General features: G+C 40.6%; 1 protein-coding gene and 1 non-coding gene across 2 annotated transcripts; one reads left to right on the top strand and one right to left on the bottom strand.

Annotated features, from left to right (window-relative positions):
* Positions 1-4,629: 4,629 nt before the first annotated feature.
* On the bottom strand, positions 4,630-4,701 carry TRNAD-GUC (transfer RNA aspartic acid (anticodon GUC)). Its single transcript has one exon. It is a non-coding gene; the product is annotated as a tRNA-Asp (tRNA).
* A 268-nt stretch (positions 4,702-4,969) lies between these two features.
* LTA4H (leukotriene A4 hydrolase) lies at positions 4,970-20,671 on the top strand. Its single transcript, XM_054272054.1, has 19 exons — positions 4,970-5,124; positions 6,106-6,236; positions 8,377-8,497; positions 8,962-9,030; positions 10,801-10,905; positions 13,183-13,235; positions 13,844-13,916; positions 14,233-14,373; positions 14,603-14,626; positions 15,500-15,570; positions 15,684-15,795; positions 16,626-16,770; positions 16,848-16,951; positions 17,302-17,372; positions 17,601-17,655; positions 18,477-18,572; positions 19,097-19,179; positions 19,889-19,993; positions 20,306-20,671. Exons 1-19 carry the CDS (start codon positions 4,978-4,980, stop codon positions 20,424-20,426), a joined length of 1,827 nt encoding a protein of 608 aa, XP_054128029.1. The 5' UTR covers positions 4,970-4,977; the 3' UTR covers positions 20,427-20,671.
* The last annotated feature ends 2,000 nt before the right edge of the window (positions 20,672-22,671 follow it).

The raw sequence follows: 22,671 nt of genomic DNA, 5'->3' as shown, positions 1-22,671 counted from the left end.
ATTGTGATTTTTGGATGCTTTCCTTTTGAAATAATGAGTGAATCTGCACATCAGATCTCTCCAGTAGCTTAAACATGTCCTAGAAAACATAGTCTAATAGCAGAAACTAATTTTTCTGGTGGTATAATCTGTGTGCATATCTAGCAACATGGAAATTATATTTAACAGACCATCTGACAGGTAGAGATAGAACTGTATGTAGTGTTCGATCACTTCTACAAAGAAGACAGCACTGAGGAACTATCTTGCTCAGGAAAAAGAAAAGAAATAGAATGGACATTCTCAAGCAGTGTAAAAAATAAATAAATGGAGAATAAATTACTACTAAAATATTGCTTTAAAGTATTTTCCATCTATATGTCCCAGGAAACTGGATCCATTAATGGTCATTCACGTACAAAACAGAACAGCTCCTTGTACATCCTTATGCTCAAGTGTTAAGAGCTACTGGAGAAAAACTGGGCATCTAATGTGCCCTTCTTGTAAGCAAATGAAGAAATGGGAAAATTCCAGGTAGTCTAGAGGAGCCATGAAACCACAATGCATTGGGGTTGAATGCCTGATGGTGGCCTGGGTATACTTTAGTTGACAGGTGGGTCAGCATCCCACCCAGTTTATATTGTTGTTGTTCCAGTGACCCAAGTGGATCTGCAGGAACATGCAGCACCTGAATGCCCAGACCTGTGTGAAGACACTGGAAATTCTCAATGAGAGGGCTCAAGTGCCAGCTCCTTGGTGGCATTCTGCGTTCACAGCCCCACATGCTGCTCTGTGATTGTTTGTGTGCCAGGGAGCTGCAGGAGTGGGCACTGGGGGCACTGGGGCCAGGCTGCCACCAGCAAGGGCACAGACCTCAGCACCTGCACATGGTGAGGGGACAGGGATGGCAGCAGAGCCTGGGGACAGCCATGGCCCAGCTGTCATCCTCACACAGCTCTTTTCCCAGGAGCTGATCCAAGGCCGGCACCATCACAGAGCTGGCCAGAGCCAGACTCCTCAGTGGAGAGAGAAGATTGCAGAGCAAATTTGGGTTCTTGGAGCCAACAGTTTGTGGATACTAATGATGACAAGCCAAAACTTTTCCAATGAAGAATAAATTCTTTTACACGGCTTATCTTATTTATATAATCCCTTGGTTCACCCTGCTCAGCAGCTACTGTTGCAAAGTGTTTCAGCACCTTCTGAGGGGCCAAGATTCCCCTCTTCTCTTAGCAGCCAGAAGGTTTAGCACTGGGAGTCTCTGTAGAAGAAACAAGGTGGAGTAAAGGGCTTATATCCTCCTAAATGGCCTTTTCATCAAGTTTGCTTTGGATGTCCTGACCTGCAAGAAAGCTTGCAAACAATTTGTCATTGTCTGTTTCTGCTATTACCTCTTGATGAGCATTTATAGTGACATTTTCTGATCTGTTCTTCCTTATTTCCCTACTTACCAATTAGTTTACTTCCAAGTGATATGCAATTAACGTAAGTGATTAAGTTTGAGAAAGGGTCCTATCTTCTTTTCCTTGTCCTTAGAGTAATCACCAATATAAAACTTCCAGGATACTCAGTTCTCCTAAGTTTTTGTTTCGTCATTACTAATGACATAAAGCGGTCTTTTAACATTTGCAAGCAATATTTTGCTTTTCAAAAAATCACCTTGAAAAAGGTTAATTGAAATATTTGGCAGAGTTAAGGGTACATAAAATGCGCTTAGTTAAATACACCTATGAATACAAACCTCAGAGGACAAAATGCTAGAAATTACACAGTCCCCAGGGCTTGAACACATTTCAAACAGATGCTTTAGCAAGATTCCATTATCATGCTTTCGCTGACACTCCAGCCCACAGTGTTGTTTTGCTACCAGCCTATGTATTTGGCAAGACTGGAACTGGTAATTTGCTCTCCAACTTGCTCTTGTCTTGCTGGTTTGGCCACTGACCAGCCATAATACTGGCTCTCCATGAGCTTTGGATAAAGTGAGGGTGATAAATCCTCAACACATACACAATGGCAGGTAAGTGGGAGGATTAGAAGCATCAAAGCTCTCCATGAGCTTTGGATAAATTGAGGGTGATAAATCACACATACACGATGGCAGGTAAGTGGGAGGATTAGAAGCATCAAAAGAGATGAAGGTTAAAGCTGTGTGTAGATAATTAAAGAGGCATCGGAGAAAGAATTCTACTCTCAATACTGAATTGTTTGCTCCTCCAGATTTCACTAGTGCTCATTCAAATTGTGCTCCTGCAAACAACTGTGAAAGTCTTCCATCCAAGGGATCCCTCACCTTGTGCCTCCTGTGGATACAGCCCATGAGGAAGCCATTCTGAACTGCACTCACATTCTCAGGAAGGTCTGAAACCTGTGGGCAGGTGTGTCTGGGCTTGCTGGCATTCCAGCTGTCCTGGCTCCAGCTGGAGAACAACAACACCGTGCTGGCATTCCAGCTGTCCTGGCTCCCCGCTGCCAGCTGGAGAGCGTGCGTGCGGGTGTGGGGGAAGGATTTGGTAGCACAGGAGAAGGGAAAGAGGTTGAGCTGACCTGGATGACTTGGGTGAGAACAAAGTACCCTGCAGGTGGAGAGAGGCTGACCTTGTAAAACCCTGCTCAGTGCCCTGAGCTCCTTGTTCTTCTTCCTTTCACCTTTTCCCATGCACCAATGAGAGTGCCTTTCTGGGACTTTAGAAGCTGTGGGTTTACAGCAAAACTTTGCCTCTTGGGTAGTGGCTTGAGCACTGTGAAAGCTAAATCTGAAAACAAGAACCACGACTAAGCAGGTATGAAATTGCTTACAAGACTTTTTTTTATGACTAAAAACACTGTCAGCAGAGTTCTGTTTTGAATTAATTGCTTTTCTTATCCTTTATTGTTTTATGACAGCTGAAATTGCCTGACTGGATGCCAGCACACGTGAACAACTAAATGGTTCTTGCATCTTATTTTATTTTATGGTCTGACCTCTGTTTTGAAATAAACTGCCTACTAAACAAATTAAGTTCCCTTGATTTTCTGATGACATATATATGTGGATTTTGAGAACGGGAAGTGAGTGTGGCAGGAAATTCAGAAGTCACGAAAGGGAAAGTTTTATGGTTATTTTTTCTCCCTTCTATAATACAGACCTACTGAAACTCCTTCCTAGTCCTGCCCTAGTTTGTCTGGGCATGTGGCTGTAGTCTAGGAGTTTATACAAAGCTCCAGGGTATCACTGTGGATGGTGCTCACATCCCCTCTTCTTCATGTACTCCTCACATTGCCATCTCAGATTCACATCCAGGTGGGACAGCTGGGGTGGTGGGATGCTCTTGAGGGGCTCATGGGCTTTGCCATCAGCTTATGAGCCCACAGAGAAACCATCTCTTGGTCTTGCACAGTACATCAAGCCTGGCGTTCCTCCTGTGCCCTCAGCTCCCACAGCTCTTGGTGTGCTGCTCCCATGGCTGTCCACACTAGGGCTGAAGGGGTGGAAACCAATTTCTGAGGGTGACAGGGGTTAGATTCTGCATCTGAAATTACATGGCCATGGTTTCCAGCAATGCTGTGTTAAGAGTAATTCCCTTTGTTGCCGAACTTTTCTGTCAAGTTGTCTCTTAGCTCTTATTACACAGAGAAAATTTCTCTTGTGTATATTCTCCCTTGGGTGCTTGCTGCTGGTTGGGTGGCTGATGCAAGGTTGCTCATGGTACAGAACTATCTACTTTCAGTAGATAGGGCATCAAATTAGTTTTACTGAAACTGCCAGAATGCACAAAGCCAGGGCCAGAGCAGGGCTCACCAGCCTCCTGCTCTGAACACCAGTAACATGCAGCCTCACAGCTGGGTGTCTTGGCCTTTTGCCTTGGGTCCTAATTCCTTGCTCCTTTTATGTGCAATTGGCCACAGAACTATTTCCTGACTTGGAAAAAGAGAAATTTGGGCAATCATATTTACTGCTTAGCATCTGCTAACCTCCCACAGACAGGAGGAGACCTCTCCTAGTACCTTTGTGCTGAACTGTGTTATAAATAGATAGATAAATAAATTTCTGGCAAAAGGATTAAAAAAGAGGGGGTGCCTAACAAGCATTTTCAGTGATACTAAGTAAAGGTAAGCAGGGATGCTGGAGTCTCACAGCTGTTCTGCGAACTACTCTTAGCTGGTGCACATAAGTGTGCTCTGGGCAGGATCCAGTGAAGTCTCAGGGCTTTCCAATGGCTGAAATTCTCACTTTAAGGACTGTGCCAGGCTGTGTTACTGCAAGCCAGGCCATGGCCTCTGGCCTTCCACCTTCCCTCTTCTGTGCCTGTTTGACCTGTCCCCTTCCCATTGTTTCTGACTCAGTTGAGGGTGAGTTAGGTTTTTTCCAGTTTAAGAAAAAGGGTAAACGTTTTTGAAAGGTTTAACTCTTTTGTTCAGCTGTTTGAGCCACTAAAATATGAAAATACTTTTCCTGTGCCTGCTCTCAGTTCTGCAGCTGATCTTGTGAGACTCTGACACTACCTCAGCCCTGGAGCAGGTAGGCAGCCAGATCCGGATAGGTTTTGCTCTGTTCTCCCTGTTTCAGAGTCGGAACGGTTTTACTACGGCTGTCTGGGAACAGATTTTATTTACCAAAATGATTTTGCCTTTACATTAAGGGCAACTAGAGAAAAAAATACTTCGTACCTCCCCGTCGGGGAATCGAACCCCGGTCTCCCGCGTGACAGGCGGGGATACTTACCACTATACTAACGAGGAACTGTACATTCACGGCTCCTCCAGTAGAGCTCATATTCTGTTTAATCTCTCGCATTCTAGCGACACCCAATCATACTGTTCAGTTCTGTAGGGCTCCTCCGCCCCTTTTCTCTCGCAATGCATTGTGGGTTTTGTAGTTCTCACGCCGTTCCCCCGCCCTCTCCGCGCGGAGGGCGGCACTACACCTCCCAGGGGCCTCCCCTCCGCTCTCCGCGGCGGGCTCTGTGCTGCACGGGCTGGCACGGCCGGGCAGGGCGGGCATACGGCGCGCGAGCGATGGCGGACCCGAGCTCCTTCGCGTCCCCCGCGTGCTGCCTCACGCGGCACCTCCACCTGCGCTGCCGCGCGGACTTCAGCGCGCGGGTGCTGCGGGGCACGGCCGCCCTCACCGCGCGCGCGGAGCGCGAGGCGCTGCGCTGCCTGGTAACGGCGGGGGAGGGGGCGGGGGGCGCGAGGGGACCCGCGGACCGTGAGGGGCGAGCCCGGAGCCCGCGCCGGTGCCGCCTTCCCGCTCCCCCGTCCTTCCCGCTCACCCGTCCTTCCCGCTCCCCCGTCTTTCCCTCGGCCGTCGTCCCGGTCCTTCCTTTCCTTCCTTCCCTGCCGCCGCTTGGCCCTCCCCGGACCCGCCGCCCCTGGCTGCTGCTCGGCTGGAGGCTGACAGCGCCTCGCAGCCCCCGGTTCCGCTTAGCCCCCCAGAGCCGGCGCGGTGCGCAAGGGAAGGGCGAGGCTGGCTCTTCCCTTTAAAGCGGCGAAGAGCATGCTGCCGAAAAGATAGGAATAAATCAGTGGAAATCTAGATTTAGGCTTTTTCGCCTGTGTGTTTCGTTATGCCAGCTGCTTTCTCTGTTACCTCTCCATATAGGCATGTGAACCTCTTAAACTTCGCATTATATTCGAAGTTCGGGGCTTTTCTCATGCTGACTCCATAAAATTCTTTTGTGGCTGGAGCTTATTTTTGTAGGGTAAAAGCCCAGTCCTATTAGTAATAAAGAGTAACGCCTCGTTCGTGCTAAAAATGAGTGCTGCACTATTTAATTCACCTTCCATTGCATGAAGGTCTGGATTCACAGTGGCGTGTTCCAGGACTGAAGCCTTAGCAGGGGCTTTTATACCGTTCTCCTCACTTCATAGCAGTACTGTGGAGTGCTTACCTCTGTAGTTTTTCTTGATAAACTCACTTCTATGGTCAGAAGTTGGTTTTCTTTCTCTTTTCCCTCCAGCTTTCCCAGTTCAGTGCTGCTCTCTTAAAATGCTGGTTCCTGGTGGTCAACGCAGTTAGTCAGCTTTTCTGGTTTTACTTAGAAAATACTTTTTCCTTCAGAGGGACTTGTGTTTAAGATTTCATAGTGCTGCATTTATTATTTTATGCTATTTAACTGGTATGCAATATGTTCTTTATCACAGGTCCTGGATACAAAAGATGTACAGGTGTTTAAAGTGACTGTAAATGGACAGGATGCACAATTTGCTTTTGGAGAAAAGCACAGTTTCAAGGGGACCCCTCTAGAAATCACGTTTCCAAATGAACTAAGAAGGTACACACTTTTGCCTGCTCCTCTGGGTGGTTTTGAAAATGCACTGTATAAGCTGCTTGTCTGCCTGTAGGGTTGCTGAGTAAAGCTTGCAAAGAGACTTATAAATTAGAATCAGGGTATTGCATTTGTTTGGTATGATCTTGTAGATTAATGTCATGTTTGGCTTTCATTAGTCAAAACTTTCTGAGTGTTTGTACCTGTCCCAGACCTTGTATCACGTACAAAATTACTTTCTAGACTGAGTAGCAGAATGATGTGAAATGTATCACAATTTTCCCAGTGTTTCTAATCAGTAATACTGTTTCTGCTTGCCTGGTTCTGAATTGTTACAGTGTGGAGCACAAGGAGCAGCAGCCCCTGTTGGATCTTCTTTTATGCAGCTGGTTCTGCATTTCTGTAGAACCTCAGGTCACCACTATGATTAGATAGGAGCATGTTTTCAAATAATCAAAGTTTTATTTTGTTTGCTATGCTAAGTCCAAGTCCCTGAAAGCTGGAACTTGAGTTTTGGCAGCATGATGGAGAGTGAACTAACCATGGTCTACCTCTTAATGTTCATGAATTAAAAAGCTGTTGCCAAATTACAATATGTTTTTTGGCAGTTTGCTTTGTATGTTGTGACTCAGTGGTATCTCAGTCCTCCATAGTGCCAAAGCTGAAAGCTGTGATTGTATAAGGAAGTTCCCTTGTTTGAATACACTTGAATATCAAGTTGCTTCTTACTTATTATTGTGTGGTTTTACGACTCATTGCTACCTCTAAAAACCCTTTCAGTTTAGTCTGGTTTCCTGAGAAAAGTTTTTTTCTTTTTAATGTTGTACTGTGAATTAGTGCAGTTGAGAAATACAAATAATGAGGAAGAGAAAGGAATGTCATAAAATAGTTGTCCCTTCTGGAGAAACACTTCTGGTTTCCTACGAAATTGAACATTAAGTACTTCAAATAATTGAAAATTAAGTACTTGAGCAAACAGGCCACATCAGAAATATAAGCCTGTTTCTTTCATTTGACTTTCAGCTGCCTTTTTTTTAAATCCTGAATTTCCTGGTAAGAAAAAAAAAGAAGGAGGTATGAGGTGTGACCACAAGAATTCACAATCTAGTGTGAGACATAGTCCCCCACGTAACTATCAATAAAACAGCAATAGGAAAGGGTGGCAGTTACAGCTGGAAGTCTGAATTATCAGAAAGCAAAGTGCCTTATGGTAATACCAGTTATTTTCTCTTTTCTTGTCTAATATGTACTTTGGAATACTGGTTATAATCCAGATGAGTACACCTGGTCAGCTTATCTAGTGTCCAACTCCTCTGATTAGCTGAAGTTTGTTCTGATTTATGGCTGGATTGTTTATTCCAAGAGTTGCATGTATAATCTGGAACTTTCTGAGAACAGAAGCAAGTGCTTCCATGTGCTTTGGGTGTCAGTGATGGTTAAGATACATTTTTAATAAATAAGAGTATGAAAGTGTCAGGTTGGTGTGTGTTTTCTCATTAGCAAACTGATACCTGTCTTACACATAACTGTTAGTTTTTACTTAACACCAGTTCTGAAACCCTGAATAAAATCTGAACATGATTTCTTTTTCTTGTTAACCTCTACCATTAATAGGAATTGATTCTGTAATTACTGATAATTTTCAGGGTGTTATTTTCTTCTTAAGGATGATACTTACAGAACATTAATGTCAGATACAAAAATCTAAAATTTTATGTACAGGATACTTATTCTATGTTATTAAGTCATGTATCTTCTTATGCAGGGTTTTGCACTTTTTTCTTAGTGAAAAAAACCCTCTGCAATACACATACATGTACAAGGTTACTTAGCTGTGACAAAACTATATACATGTAGCTGGCCCTAATATTTTAAAGAAAAGGTCTGTGCTCTCCTTGAAGAGAGAAGAGGAAAAGTTTCTGGTTAGTAAAAACAGTATTAAAAGTACCTTGGGATGTAAAAAATGAAATAAGCTATTTTTTAATACCATAATTGAAAGGGAATTATTGCTTTTTAATATGATACTTGTTCTCATTTTTAATGCTTTTGAGACAGTGCTGCAGACCTGTTTTTCAGACATCTTTGCAGAGGAATTTCAGTGTGATCAGGATTTGTGTCAAAACAGTCTGTGTTCTTTATTATACAGGGGACAAGAAGCAATTGTTGAAATCTCTTTTGAAAGCTCTCCACAGTCTTCAGCTCTCCAGTGGTTTACTCCAGAGCAAACTTCTGGAAAGAAACACCCATTTCTCTTCAGCCAGTGCCAGGTTGAGTTCATTTTTTCCAAACTTCTTGACATACCACTGTAATTTCCCTTGGTTTCTAAAGAACTGCAGAGAAAGGCTAGAAAAGGGAAGAGCAGTAGCCTGTAACTCCTAGCTGTATGTCAAAGGTTCTAAAAGAAAACACTTAAAGTCAGGATGTTGTTAAGATTTTATTATATGTTTACAGTTTGGTAATTCTGGAAGTGCTTTACCCATTCCAGTATCCTTGTTAAAGAACAAATGGTTCTTTACAAGCAATACTTGTGTCTATTGATCTGCCTTACCTAGTATTGCTCCTTTTACAGAGGCCTGTAAGCTCTAAGTGATAGAAGTACTGGATTATAGATAATGAATTCTCTGGAGGAGCTGTATGGACTTGCACTATAGTGTACTAATTGATTTATTTCTAGTCCTCTGCATCAGAAAGACACTTCTGTTTTATTTTCTTTTCCTTTTTCCCTCTCTAGGCTATCCACTGCAGAGCCATTTTTCCATGCCAAGACACACCTGCTGTCAAACTAACCTACTATGCAGAGGTAGGTGAACCTAAGTCATGTGTCTTAACTGAAGACAGCTCCTACAATGGGTGGATTTATATTGGGCAGGGCTTTTTGGTAGCTGCCAGCATGTGGCCTGATATAAAACCAAGAATATTCACCTTCACCTTAATGTGAGAGGAAAGAGCTGATCTTCCCTGTGGCAGCTCTCTAATTTTGCCATTTCCTTTTTGTATATATCAACTCTTTTTTCATTGTTATGTATCTATGTGCAAAAGGAAGTAAAAATGCAGTAGTAAGAAAGAAAGATGCTCTAAAATCAGGAAATGCTGACGGTAAGACAGCAAAGAGTGCTGTGAAGTAAAAAACACTTGAAAAGGCTCTCATGTATGCTTAAAGTAATATATTCTGATATATAGCTAGAGGATATTTGCAGTCCTGTGTGGTGGTGTTCACAGGGGTCCCAGGAAGAGAGAAGAGAACAAGAATGTTGACTCCATGTTTCGGAAGGCTTGATTGGCTTGCTTTATTATTTTATGATATATATTATATTAAAACTATACTAAAAGAATAGAGGAAAGGATTTCATCAGAAGGCTTGCAAGGAATAGAAAAATAATGGAATGATAATAAAATCTTGTGACTGACCAAGACAGTCTGAGACAGCTGGACTGTGATTGGCCATTAATTAGAAATGACCACATGAGACCAATCAAAGATGCACCTGTTGCTTTCCACAGCAGCAGATAATCATGGTTTACATTTAGTTTCTGAGGCCTCTCAGCTTCTCATAAGAAAAAATCCTAAGGAAAGGATTTTTCATAAAATGTGTCTGTGACAGTCCTGGTGTAAACAGTTTTAAGGAAGCAAAAAGGAGGATAGATGTGCACTGTGACAATTCAGTTGTCTGAAGAAAGTGAGCCTTTTAACTTCTGTTGGAGGTAGTCCTCTGATTAATTCAATATTGCCTGTCTTCATGACAACCTTTTCCATATGCCTTGTGTTCTACTTGACAGAGATGACCTAACAACAGAACAGATCTGGGCTGCTCTGCTATCAGCTGCTTGTAGTGTGGAGTGTAATGCTGGGTGGCAGCTGCATTGTTTATGTGTCTAGGTTTGGAAAGACAGAAGTCTGCTAAGGAAGGCAGGAGCCTCCCCTGAAATGGAGAATGTAAACCCTCCCCACCCCTCTGAATTACTGTAAATTTTAAATTAAGGGGCTCTCAGGCAAAAAAATATGGGAGCAGGAAATAACAGTTCTTTAATAGGGAAAGGAAAAAAATAAAATGATAAAATAGACAATGCAGTACACTAAAACTGACAGAGTCAGAACTCAACCTGACACCCTGTTAGTCAGGGTGTTGGTAGCAGTCCAATTGGAAATGTGGCTGCAGTCCTCCTGGAGTGTCAGGTGTGGTTCTGTTGAAGCAGGGGATCCTTTAGAAAAGGGTGTATTTTTCTTCTGAAGATCCAGTGGAAGAAAAGGCAGCTGCTGTTCCTCTGGGAAATCCAGTGGAGAAGCCGTGCTGGTGTTTCAGAACCTCTGGATTATATCTGGGTAGCAATGCTTGGCTCCTCCCTCTGAGTGGAGCGTCTCACAATGGGATGTTACAGTTCTTATCAGTCATGCACTGACATTCAATAGCCTGTTATCAGCAATGTCCCCTCCGGAGGGAGGAGAGATTGTGGTCACTCAGAGAGAGAGATAAGGCAAACTGCCCACTTGACAAAGGTAATCTGCCATACAGATGGCAATAGAATACATCTTGCCTTGCAATCTGGAGCAATGTGCTTGGGTGTCCTTTCAGATTTCCGTGCCGAAGGAGCTGGTGGCTCTGATGAGCGCCAACCGCGATGGGGAGGCGCCCGACCCGGAGGACAGCGCGCACAAGGTTTACCGCTTCAGCCAGAACGTAAGTGCTCCGTGCTGGGCAAGGGCTGCACGAGGTCTTACTGCTGACCTGTGCAGCTCACAGCTGCCTCAGGCATGGTTTTGAGCTCACGGATAGATCTCGTGACTCACATGGGTTTTTGCCACTCCAGAAGTGGGAGGCATTATTCACCTGAGTAGACAACCAGTAAGTGCTGGTGCTGTTTACTGGTCTTTTTTGGCATTCACAGAAAATCATTCACAGAAAAGCCAAATTCAAGTTTTGAAAATGTTTCAATACTCAAAACTAGTTCTGTCACAGCCCTTTCTGTCTGCACTGATTTTTAGAAAATAGTGCAGATGCAAATAATATGTGAGGAAGTTTTGGAAAACAGACCCTGCAAAATTTAAGCTCACCAAGATCTAAGCAGTGAAACTCAACATCAGAACAAAATTTTAGCTTGAAGTTAGGCAAATTCTAACAACAAATTTTTAAAATTTTTTTTGAATGTGAAAATTTTGGTTTTTATGGAAAGAAAGTATCTCCAGCCAATCAAAGATTACTGTTCTCTGGAAGTTTTAGTAAATGGTGCAGCTAGTCTAACGATTCCACTGCTCATAAAGCAGCAATCATGATTTACTCTCCTGGCATTTTTGTCCTCACACTTTTTTGGGTTCTGGTGTTTATGAGCTCTTCTGGTGAGCCCAGTTCATTTTGCTGAACAAGCAGATAAAATTAACACAAGATCTGGGCTGTTGACGCTGAATAACTGCAAGGAGGAATGGTATGATGTGACCGGAGGAGAGGAGGGGGTCAGAGTACTCTGAGCTGCAGCAGCTGTCGGGTTTGATTTGGCTGCTGCATGAAACCTGAGAGAGGGGAAAAAAGAGTTCCCTTATCTGTGAGCTCATCAGTAGGCAGTGCCCTGCCCTCTCTGTGGAGCCAAAACATTTGCCACTCTCAGTACAGAAGACTTCTATGTTTGTGTAATCCAGAGATAAATGTTATCTAGGAATACACTGTTGATAAGCATGATAGACCTATACAAGAAATAACATTTAGTGTAATTGAAATTATGCTACCATTTCTGGTACAGAAACCATTATTTTTTAAAAGAACATGCTTTTCTTAAAAAAAAAAAACACATTAAGCACAAAATGAAAGAAGACATGCAAAAGGACACACACATCACCTGACGCTGACAGTGATTTGTTAGAAGAGGTGTCTGTTTCCTCAGATGAAAAAGGCAAATGCATCAAGCTCTTGCATATGTGTGTGTGCTGAGCCTTACCTAAAACTATTTTCTCTGCTCCTGCATAGCCAGGCTGGAAAGAAGGGTAGTGGAGAGCAACCTCTGTAAAAACAGGTTTACAACCCAACAGTCATTGACATTTGAATTTCAAAATGTCAAATTAGCAAGTTGAGCGTCAAAGTGTGGAGGTGTATTAATAGTTTTTTCTTAACTCATCTATAACATAAGTCAAGGGACTTTGTTCTTTTCAATAGTATGTTCTGTGGGTTAATAGGTAAAATTAAAACACAGATGATGATATGGGTATTTTAATAAACAATATTTAAATGCTTTGTGGATAATAGTAGAATAAAATTTTCTGAAATTGTGTCTCCAGCTAAGTATGATTTAAAGTCTTACTTATTTAACATTGTTTAAATTCAGATGAAGTGAAACTTTTACATGGGTGGCTGTATGATCCTCTTTTCTTTCCAGAGCACTTGGAAAAAGCAGTTCTCTATAAAGATACTTCAGTTAGGAGTTTTTTTCATTGACATAAAAAATATTTAGAGTTTTTTAAATTCTAAACATGGAAATCAAATATACACATTTTGATTTTTCCTGAATCTTTTGTCTTTAATGTATTTATATCCATAAATATTCTTGTTTACTTCATTAAAGCTCTTTTTGCATCCTTCTGTGTGATAAAACTGCCCTTTATCTGAGCAGTATCTCATAACTTCTCCTTCCATGAAATTTAATGGAACTGAAATGAATATGGAAAACTGACTTGCTTTTGAAGAGAATCCAAACCAGCAGGAATTTTGTATGCAGATTTTTTCAAACAGAGATGATACTTACAGTTTTGTGGGTTTTGCCTGAAACACCTATGAAGCAAGTACATCCTGTAGATATAGGAGTATCATTCAGGAAGAAAGAACAATGTTTTTGAAAAAAACAGTGCCTGCCTTTAAGGCAGGAAACTCTGGAGGAATACTTCTTTATTTATATACTTCTGTTCTTCTTCTGATGTCTGATAACTGACATTACAAATAAGATTTCTTTATTTTTCTTATGTTCTCCACTAGGTTCCTGTACCTTGCTACTTGTTTGCTTTAGTGGTTGGAGCCTTAGAAAGTAGGTGAGTGAATCTGTACAATGTATAAATATTAATAACCTCAATTTAAAGGATCTTATAGATTCAGTTAACCTGTGTATTTGTATCAAAGTGCATGTATGTTGATTTGCTCTTGGATAATTTTTACTTGTGCTGTAAATTAGAGAAACAGCATAAAGAGTTGGGACCTGAAAAAGCCCTTAGTGGTTAAAATTTAGCACAGGGAATAGATCTTCTTTCCTAGTTAACAGATAAGCCTTGTCTATTAACAGATAAACCTTTTCTGTCAAAGGTAGAAAAGTATTGCTTCAGCCTCATTTCTCATTGGCAAAAGGTTGTGTTAATCTAGGCCACAATAATGTTTTTATATTAGGGCTTGATAGTGTTTAAAAATCCGTAAGAGGTTTTCCTGTTCCTTTGTGCTGAATAATGCATGCATGTTGTTTGTTTTGTTTTCTAAGCCTTTGCTTCAGCAATGGAGAGGAAAAGCAGACAAAGATTCTCTAATGAGTTTCCCCTGCAATGTGGGTTACTCAAGAGCACAGTCACACGTATGCTGTCTGTATTAGTTTCACATAGAATTATTTCTGGTTCGTACTGTCTTATTGGCATTTTTTTTTTACTTTCAACAGAAAGATTGGCCCAAGGACACTGGTGTGGGCTGAAAAGGAACTAGTGGATAAATCAGCCTATGAATTTTCTGAGGTGAGTAATTAACTACAGCAAAAAACAGTGTTGTAAGATAACTATTTCACATAGTATTGGAAAAGAAACAGACTACAGTTCACTGTTTTGGTCATTTTTAGTTCTCCTTTCTCTTCCTCCCATCCCACAAAATGCTATTATTCTATTGTAGTACAAACTTAGTACTGAAAATATATATTGATAGAGTCCCATATTTGTTTTACATGTGGGACTTGTCCAGGTGAAAGGGAATGAAAAATGGGATCAATAGCTTATTATTTGTTCAGTGTTTGTAGTCAAAAATCATCTTAGAAACTAATGTGAATTCTTTTTTCAGGCTGAAGCTATGCTGAAAACAGCAGAAGATTTGGCAGGACCTTATGTGTGGGGACAGTATGATTTGTTAGTCTTACCACCTTCTTTTCCTTATGGTGGTATGGAGAATCCCTGTCTTACTTTTGTAACTCCAACGCTACTGGTGAGTATAGCAGCAATAAAAGTCAGCTTTTCCTTAGGGCTTGCATATGAATTAGGTGATGGATATTAATGCACAAATCTAGGAAGAAGATTAGTCTTCTTCCTAGAAAGACCTGTAAATGTTCCTTCCTCCTTTAGAGTTAGGGATCATACAAGAAATTGCATGAAGTGATCTATTTTGAGGCTGACTTGAACCTAACAACTAACTTGTCTTTCCCTTTTCTTTTTAGGCAGGTGATCGATCTCTATCAAACGTAAGTCAAAAATATTCATCTCTTCAAGTAGAACACAACTTGAAGATGTATCTGAATTCCTTTATAATAAATACCTGTAAACTTGATCTCTTTTCATTGGGGAAATTAAAAGTTAAGGCAGTAAGTCAAGGACTCTCACAAACGTGAGTGTTAATTTTCAGTAAACTCTGTAAAGCATCTATTTTGTATAACCAACAGATGGAAGTAACATGGGTGCCTGTATACACAGGGCGCTGACTGAGGTTAGCTGCTCCATAACTCTTTTCCTGTCCTGTTAAACCACAACATCTGTGTACAGATGTGTTTAAAAATCTCAACTGATTTGGCCTCATCAAAATCGTTAGGAGATAACTTCTTCCTCTATGTGTCTTTTTTTTCTGCAAAGTTGATTACTCTGAATGCAATTTTATTGCCTATGTCTTTTTACTAGACTGATGTACTGCTAAACTTTAAAAAAAAGATTGTCTTAAACAAAGAATACTGAAATATTTGACATAGATACTTTTTAATGTATCATGCATCATTAGCTTTCCCACTGCAGAAGTTGCTTAGGTGAGAAAGCAGTACTAGTCCATCACCTGGTATTCTGTATTCTGAAATGTGATTTCATGAACAAATTACCTACACCAAGCTGTTGATCAGTATGGCTCTATGGCTTGCAGGCCGGACATTGAAAATTGTTTCTGTCAGCTAGGGTAGCATTGGTCCTCTGCTTAAAATTCATATGGATAGGTCTACAGAACTATGAATGCTAACTGACTTTTTGAACATAACATGGCAAATGAGATCCCATCAACATTTTGTTCTTTCTGTTGGGATCTGATGGTTTTTTCCCAGAGGAGTCTACATGGTGGATCTGGTTTTGTGTTTTAGGTTATTGCGCATGAAATCTCTCATAGCTGGACAGGAAACTTGGTAACCAACAAAACATGGGAGCATTTTTGGTGGGTATGATGTTCAATGCCATGCAAATCATATTTTAAATTTAATCTGTCAAGAGACTGGCTAAATTGATTTTACCATCCTGCCAGTGCTGACTTCATCAGTGTGTTTGCAGGCTGAATGAGGGTCACACTGTGTACCTGGAGCGCAGGATCGGTGGCCGGTTGTTTGGTGAGCAGTTCAGGCACTTCCAGGCCCTGGGAGGTTGGCGAGAACTGCAGAACTCGGTAAATACTTTTCAAGTCATCATACGTGTTTCCCACAAATAAAATTTGTCTTGTCAGCTTTCCTAATGCTTTCTTATTAGAGGATGAACAACTTTGATTCCAAGATGTTTGATTGCTACCCAAGAGAATAGCTTCATATACTCAGATTAGATAAAGCTTTTTGAATTGTTTTAAGCTTTTCTGTGAGGCTAAACATCTTTCCAGCCTCTTCTGGTTGTTCTGGGTATGACTAAATTGCAGTATTACCTGTTAGCATACAGGTAAGCAGCTGAATGTTAATCAAAATTATCTGCAGCCATGACCATCAGAATTTCCAGTGCCTCATGCAAACAACTGATTTCTTACTGTCTAAGAGAGTTGTTTAGTTTCGTGTTTTGTTTTTAGTTTTCAGATTTCTAGTCTGTGATATCTTACTAGTTTCCTGAGCAGCCTGAAATTTGTTCTGCCCATATCCAGAGCTGAAGTTTTGCTGGCATTTCTTCTGTCAACAGAGATTTTAAATTCAAAGGCTTAATGATAGTTCAAATCAAAGTAGTTCAAATAGTTTGTTAATAAGGGATAAATATAGCCAGACTAATAGGTGCTCGTGGTTATGACAGACATGATAGTAAGTAACTGCTTTGAGACAGCTGGAGCACAAGGTGGTTGATTCTAAATTTTAGTAACTTAAGATTTGTGAAGATTCAGAACTTCAGAAAAAGAAAGAGAATGCTTTGAAATGAAGCTGTCTCCGTTTTGGATGGTTTATACCTTTATAAATAGAATTAGTACAGATCTGCAGGAGCACCAGTTTTCCTAGACTGATATGTGTTCTTGTGTCTTTGACACAGATAAATACTCTTGGAGATAAAAATCCTGTAACTAACCTTGTCATTAACCTGGATGAAGTAGATCCTGATGTTGCCTATTCATCTGTGCCATATGAGAAAGGCTTTGCTTTGCTTTTTTACCTGGAACAGCTCCTTGGAGGACCAGGTAAGCATTAGTCAGATTTTATATGTTTTTGTTTTCCACCTTAATTTCAAGCACTAAAACGTTTTCTTTTTTGTTAGATGTCTTCATTGGCTTCTTGAAGGCTTATGTTCAGACATTTGCTTATAAGAGCATTGTAACGGAGGACTGGAAGAAGTTCTTGTACTCCTACTTCAAGGATAAGGTTGGGTAACATTTAAAACTGATTGCTTGAAACCTTTTAATTATGTGAAATTCTGACTTAGGTCAGAACTTATTTGAATACCAGTTCTTTATATTTCTTTTCTTTATTTCAAGAACTTAATATGATGTAATCTGGTACCTTGTGAAGATGGGTTTGCATTAAGATGCCTTTTATTTTTTTTTTTCTTTTTGTAGAGGGCAATGCTTTGTTTTGAAGTAATCTGTGTAGGATTCTTCATGTAATTGGAGGAGTGTTATCAAAACAAATAAGATTGAAACTAGATTTCGTTTTCTCAAAAAAAAATCTAAAATCAGATTTAAAATTTAATAAGATTTTATGTTGCTTTGTAGGTAGATATTCTTGATAAAGTTGACTGGAACTCGTGGTTTCATGCTCCAGGAATGCCACCAGTGAAGCCTACGTAAGCTGCACTCTTCTGTAGTTCATCTTTTCCTTCTCCAGATTGCATGTGATTTTCCTAAAAGTCATGAAGCAGTTTGTAAACAGGGTGAAAATCTTATGTTTTATTGGAAAATGCTCTAGTACTATGTAGGTGTATATAGCAGTAAAAATAGTCACTGTTAATGTTTTCAGTCTTTTATTCTGTGGTTATTCCATTATGTGAACCTTTGTTTTTAATATTTGACAGGTATGATACGACACTATCAAATGCTTGCATTGCCTTGAGCCAAAGATGGATCCAAGTGAGTGGTTAAAGAATGCTGAAGTGTCTCTATTTTGAAAAGCTAGTATTTTTTGTTATACAAAGTGAGCCATTCTCTTCTAAAATCTCATTTGTTGAGAGTGTGTGTATTTATAGTCACAGTATGGCTGCCAGGGATTTTGCATTTCCCAGACTAGATGTTCAATGTAGAGTCAGGGGATTAGCTGTGACTTCTGTCTGTGAAGTGCAGTCCATATTTTCACAAGGCACAGAGCCAACTTCTTGTTATACAAATGTAGTAACCAAATGGAAAATACTCTTTAAACCCTGATATTATGGCTCAATTCAAAAACAAATGCCAGGGTACCTCTACATTACTGATTATATTGTATTAGCAGTTGTTTCTCTATGGTATACTGGGGTTAGTATGTATTTCCCATCAAAAACTGGTACATAAAGTATATTAATTAATACCACATAATTTTCTCTTAGTTTGAAGCATAAAAGTCATGCAACTAATAGAGAATTCAGCACACCCTGCTTTTGTTGCCTCTGTAGCTTTTCATTGTACTTGCATCCTATCTTTTAACTTTCTTTTCCTTAATGTTACTTTTTATAAAAAAGTATTTGATTTTTCACTTAACTAACAGAAAGGCAGTGGGGATAAAAAGATCAGTGGAGAGAAAATAAGTGAAGAATACAAACATCAGAGAGCAGCTGAAGTCCCTCCCTTCCCCTTATTGCACAGATCGGTATCTTCTTTAAGTGAAATGGCACAACAGTATGGATATCAAACCAGAAAAAAACACCTGATTGTATTTTGAAATACCTATGAAAAATTAAGTAACTGCTCTCTTTTAGGCAAAAGAAAGTGATTTGGGCTCATTCAGCTCAGCAGACCTGAAGGAAATGTCATCTCATCAGTTAATTGAGTTCCTGGCACTGTTGCTTCTGGAGGTAAATGCACACCTGGGATGACTTGATTCTGGTATCACAAAAGCAGACACAGAAGCTCTAACGTGCTTTGAAATTAAGCTACTTTTTTTCTTTAGGTTTTGCTAAATTAATCTGCTTTCACCATGCATAGTTATTGAAAACTTCAGCCTTGCCCCTCTTATTATGTCTGGCTCTTCAACTACTGAACAACACACAAAGTGTTTTGGATTGAAAGCTAAAACCAAAACCATGAGGTGTTTGAATTGGTCTGTATCAAACGTTATAGCAAATAAGCTATAAATAAAATTGAACAAAAATACCTTGTCTTGAATGTTTCAAAAGTACAGAATGTGGGAATTAGCTAATATTTATTCCTTGCCCCTTTCCATGCACTGGAAAGATAAAAGGAACAAATAAAATATTTGTAATGGTAGGACTTGAGTTTCTTTGTAGCACCCATCATCCTGAATTACTCTGTTTATTATTGAAATGTCTGGCTTGAAGTCTTCCTCTGGCTTATTCTGACTGTGCAATTTCTTTTTCAGGAGCCTCTTCCATTGTCACATGTCCAACGCATGCAGGAAGTATATGACTTCAATGCTATAAACAACTCTGAAATAAGATTCAGGTTTGTTCTAGTATGGGCACTTCTAAAATATTAAATGTTTTCATAAAACAAGTTGTCCTGCTTCACCTAAGACATCCTGTTTTAGAGAACTGGGGCAGGGTTTGGGTTTGGGGTTTTGTTGTTGTGGTTTTGTTAATGCATGTGCAGGCATTGTGCTTGGTATCCTGTTATTCATGAATTGGGCAAATACAGTCTTCTAGTAGAAGAACTCAGTGGACAGCAGATAAGCTGTTCTTTATTTTAATCTGGCATGCTAGCAAAGGAACCTGATGACCTGATAACAAAGGTTAAACATATTGTATGGTTTCTACTTCTTGTAACAAGATCAATTTCTTTTTAAAGCAAAATAATAGCTGGTTTCAATTTCATTTCGTTGGTTGGTTGTTTTATCCATTGGACAAATGGAACAAGTGCTGTACAGTTCAGTTCTGAGTGATGCAGCTGGACACTATTGTAATATAAAAAATAAATAGCTGCAGAAAATAATCCTCCATTTTGGAGGAACTTGGCTGCAATCTTTTCCTGTTGTACAAAAAAGCTGATGTATGTAATGTGCTAGTCAAACACTAAATATTTGATGTTGAGCTAGAATCTCATTCCCATGATGACACAGCAGTGCTCAAAGCATTTATGGGAACAGAATCATTAGATAACCAACCACCACACTGCCACAAATGAAATTATAAGTGCAACCTTCTCCCCTCTGCAGATGGCTGCGCCTCTGTATCAGGTCCAAGTGGGAAGCAGCTATTCCTCTGGCTTTAAAAATGGCAACAGATCAGGGCAGGATGAAGTTTACTCGACCATTGTTCAGGTAAAACTAATCTCCAAGTCACAGCAGCTCATGCTGTTGACATCTCTGGTATAATGGGATGAATAATGCTTGAAATGCATTTCTTGTATATGTTGAAGTGGCATAACACAGAATTCTCTGTATACTGTGAACAAGATTATCTTCAGAGGCGCTTTCCACTTGCTGACATTTTTTTTCAGAGAAAAGAGCTTAGTGCCAGGATGCACATTAAGGAAAGGCTTTTGAGGGAAAAGTAAAACCTTAGGAAAATCCCTGTTGTATTATTTGCCTGGGTTTTTGTAATGGTGCCTCCCCCCACTCCTTCTTTTACAGGGACCTTTATGGTTTTGACAAGAGTCGGGATCTGGCTGTCAAGACGTTTCTGGAGCATAGGGCCTCTATGCACCCTGTCACTTCAATGCTCGTGGGCAAAGACTTGAAGCAGGACCAGTGACAAGTGTACTTATTTCTTTGAGATTTTGTGTTGCTGAAAGAAGAGACTGGTTGCCCAAACTCTTGATATGTGTGCTTGATTATACCCTAAAATGCTCTGCTGCTTTGGTACTTCTGTAACTTAAAATTAATTTTCCAAATCAAGTTCAGTACTGTTGCAGTAGATAGCACTGCCAGCAGACTCCAACTACTCCCAGACTCTGACTGCAGGCTGCCCTTGCAGACTCTGACTGCAGCAGGCCCCATCAGCAGCCCTGCACAGCAGGGCCAGCAAAAAAAAAAACCAAAAAAAACCCTTTTCCTTTTCTGTCTCTCTGCCTCTCCCCCTTGACCAGCTAACCTACTCTTTTATAACACCCATCCTCATTGGACACAGCCATGTCCCATTTAGGGCAAGGCAGTTCTTCCTCTTTGATAATTAGCACTGCTGTAATTCATCAGGGGCAAGGTTGCTTGCAGTCCATTCTCCTGCACTTTCTATTTTGCATTTCCAAGTAAAGCAGCAAAATTGCTACATCTCTGGAATTGAGAGAATGTTTTGATTACAGGCATTTTTAGAATACACAAAAACTGTTCTGAGATGTGGTCATTTGTCAGTGACAGAATTGAAGAACTTGGAAAATTAATAGATGGATGGTATGGCTCTTTGTGCACAGCATTCTTTTCCATAGCACAGTGGTTGAAACTTCAAGTACCTAAAGAATAAAAAATAAATCTTTTCACTCCATACTTGTCTGTCTTGTCTGTGTATTGATCTGTACAAAAAGTTTTGATTTAATAGTTTTGTTTTATTTATTCTTCTTTCTTGTGGGAGAAATTTTTATTATGAGTCCAAGAGGACAATGGAGACCAAAATGTTTTTTCAACCCACTATTTATTTTCAAAACTTATTATTGTAGAGGGGGCTAAAGCCCAAGTCTTTCCTTACCCAGTTTGAGTCTTTTGATATTTGGATTTTTTAACTGGTTCTGGGCACTACCCCTCGTGCTCATATAACAACTGGAGATAAGTTCAAAAACAGTGGGAGAGCTGTTTCTGTTTTTCCTGTATTTATTGCAGCAGTTCCAGCCAGTGGTTTAGATGATGCTGTGGCAAATGCTGCCATCTCTAGGCTGAGTCTTCCAGCGAGTTTGATAAGAACAGTTTGCATAAATTAAATCTGTTGGCATAGGGATAACCCATATCAAGGAGTGACAAACAAAACCAGAAAGTGCTGGTTCAGGGGAGAAGAGTGGCAGTATAATCCTGGCAAAAGGCTCAGTTTAAATCGGGCACTTAGGACGAGAGAGGAGCCTGCCAGCTGATTTACTTCAGTTTTGATCCGTATAAGCTTTCAGCTTGTGGTTTAAACCCAGGCAGTGACTGGGTCCCCACACAGCCACTCACTCTCTCCCCCATGGGATGGGATGGGGGAGAGAACTGGGAGAGTAAAAGTGAGTAAACTCATGGGTTGAGATAAAGACAGTTCAACAGATAAAGCAAAAGCTGCACCCACAAGCAAAGCCAAACAAGGAATTCATTCAGTGCTTCCCATGGGCAGGCAGGTGTTCAGCCATCTCTGGGAGAGCCGGGTTACTCGGGGCTCCAAACGTCTCCCTGCTTCCTCTTTCTTCCCCCAGCTCTATATGTGAGCTTGAGCTCTGGTCACAGGAGGGGATATTTGATGTTAACAGGCTCTGGTTGGAGTTATCAGATTGCAATGAAAACCGTCCTTGGTTTATAAATGCCTTCTGTCACTAGTTTTGGGGTAACTTGCATTGTGTTGTAAAAGCCCGTGTATCATATACAGTGCTTTGGCACTTAGAGTTCCTGCTGCCAGATAATCCTGGTTTCTTGCTGAGTCTTTCTGACTCTTCAGAGTCAGAAAAAAGAAAATTTTGTCAGGCATGGCTTTCTCTATCATGGTCCTAGGTAGCTCTGCAGGGACAGTGTCCCTGACTGATGGATCCCTATATAACATTCCCTACAATAATTAAATCCTAGGTAGTCCCTTTGTTTGGGACCACTAGTGTGGGAAGCATAGACTGTGAGTTGTTACCATTTTGCCTTTAAAACCAGAAGGATTTTCAAATTCTGTGTGTACATGGTTATTGCTAAACTTTTTTTTGGCACCATCTCAACAGCTATCTCCATATCTTTGCATCTTCTGCAAAGATATGACACAGCAGCACCAGGCTTGATAGTGTGCAGCTGTGGCCTAGTGTTTGTTGATAACTGTTCTTGTAACATCTTCCACAGCATAAGGG

The sequence above is a fragment of the Melozone crissalis genome, unplaced genomic scaffold (genome assembly GCF_028551555.1).
Source record: "Melozone crissalis strain CALT ecotype California unplaced genomic scaffold, PUWL_Pcris_2 ptg000004l_1, whole genome shotgun sequence".
Taxonomy (NCBI): Eukaryota; Metazoa; Chordata; class Aves; order Passeriformes; family Passerellidae; genus Melozone; species Melozone crissalis.
Note: the sequence above shows the minus strand (reverse complement) of the source record. Positions and strands in the feature narration are given on the sequence as shown.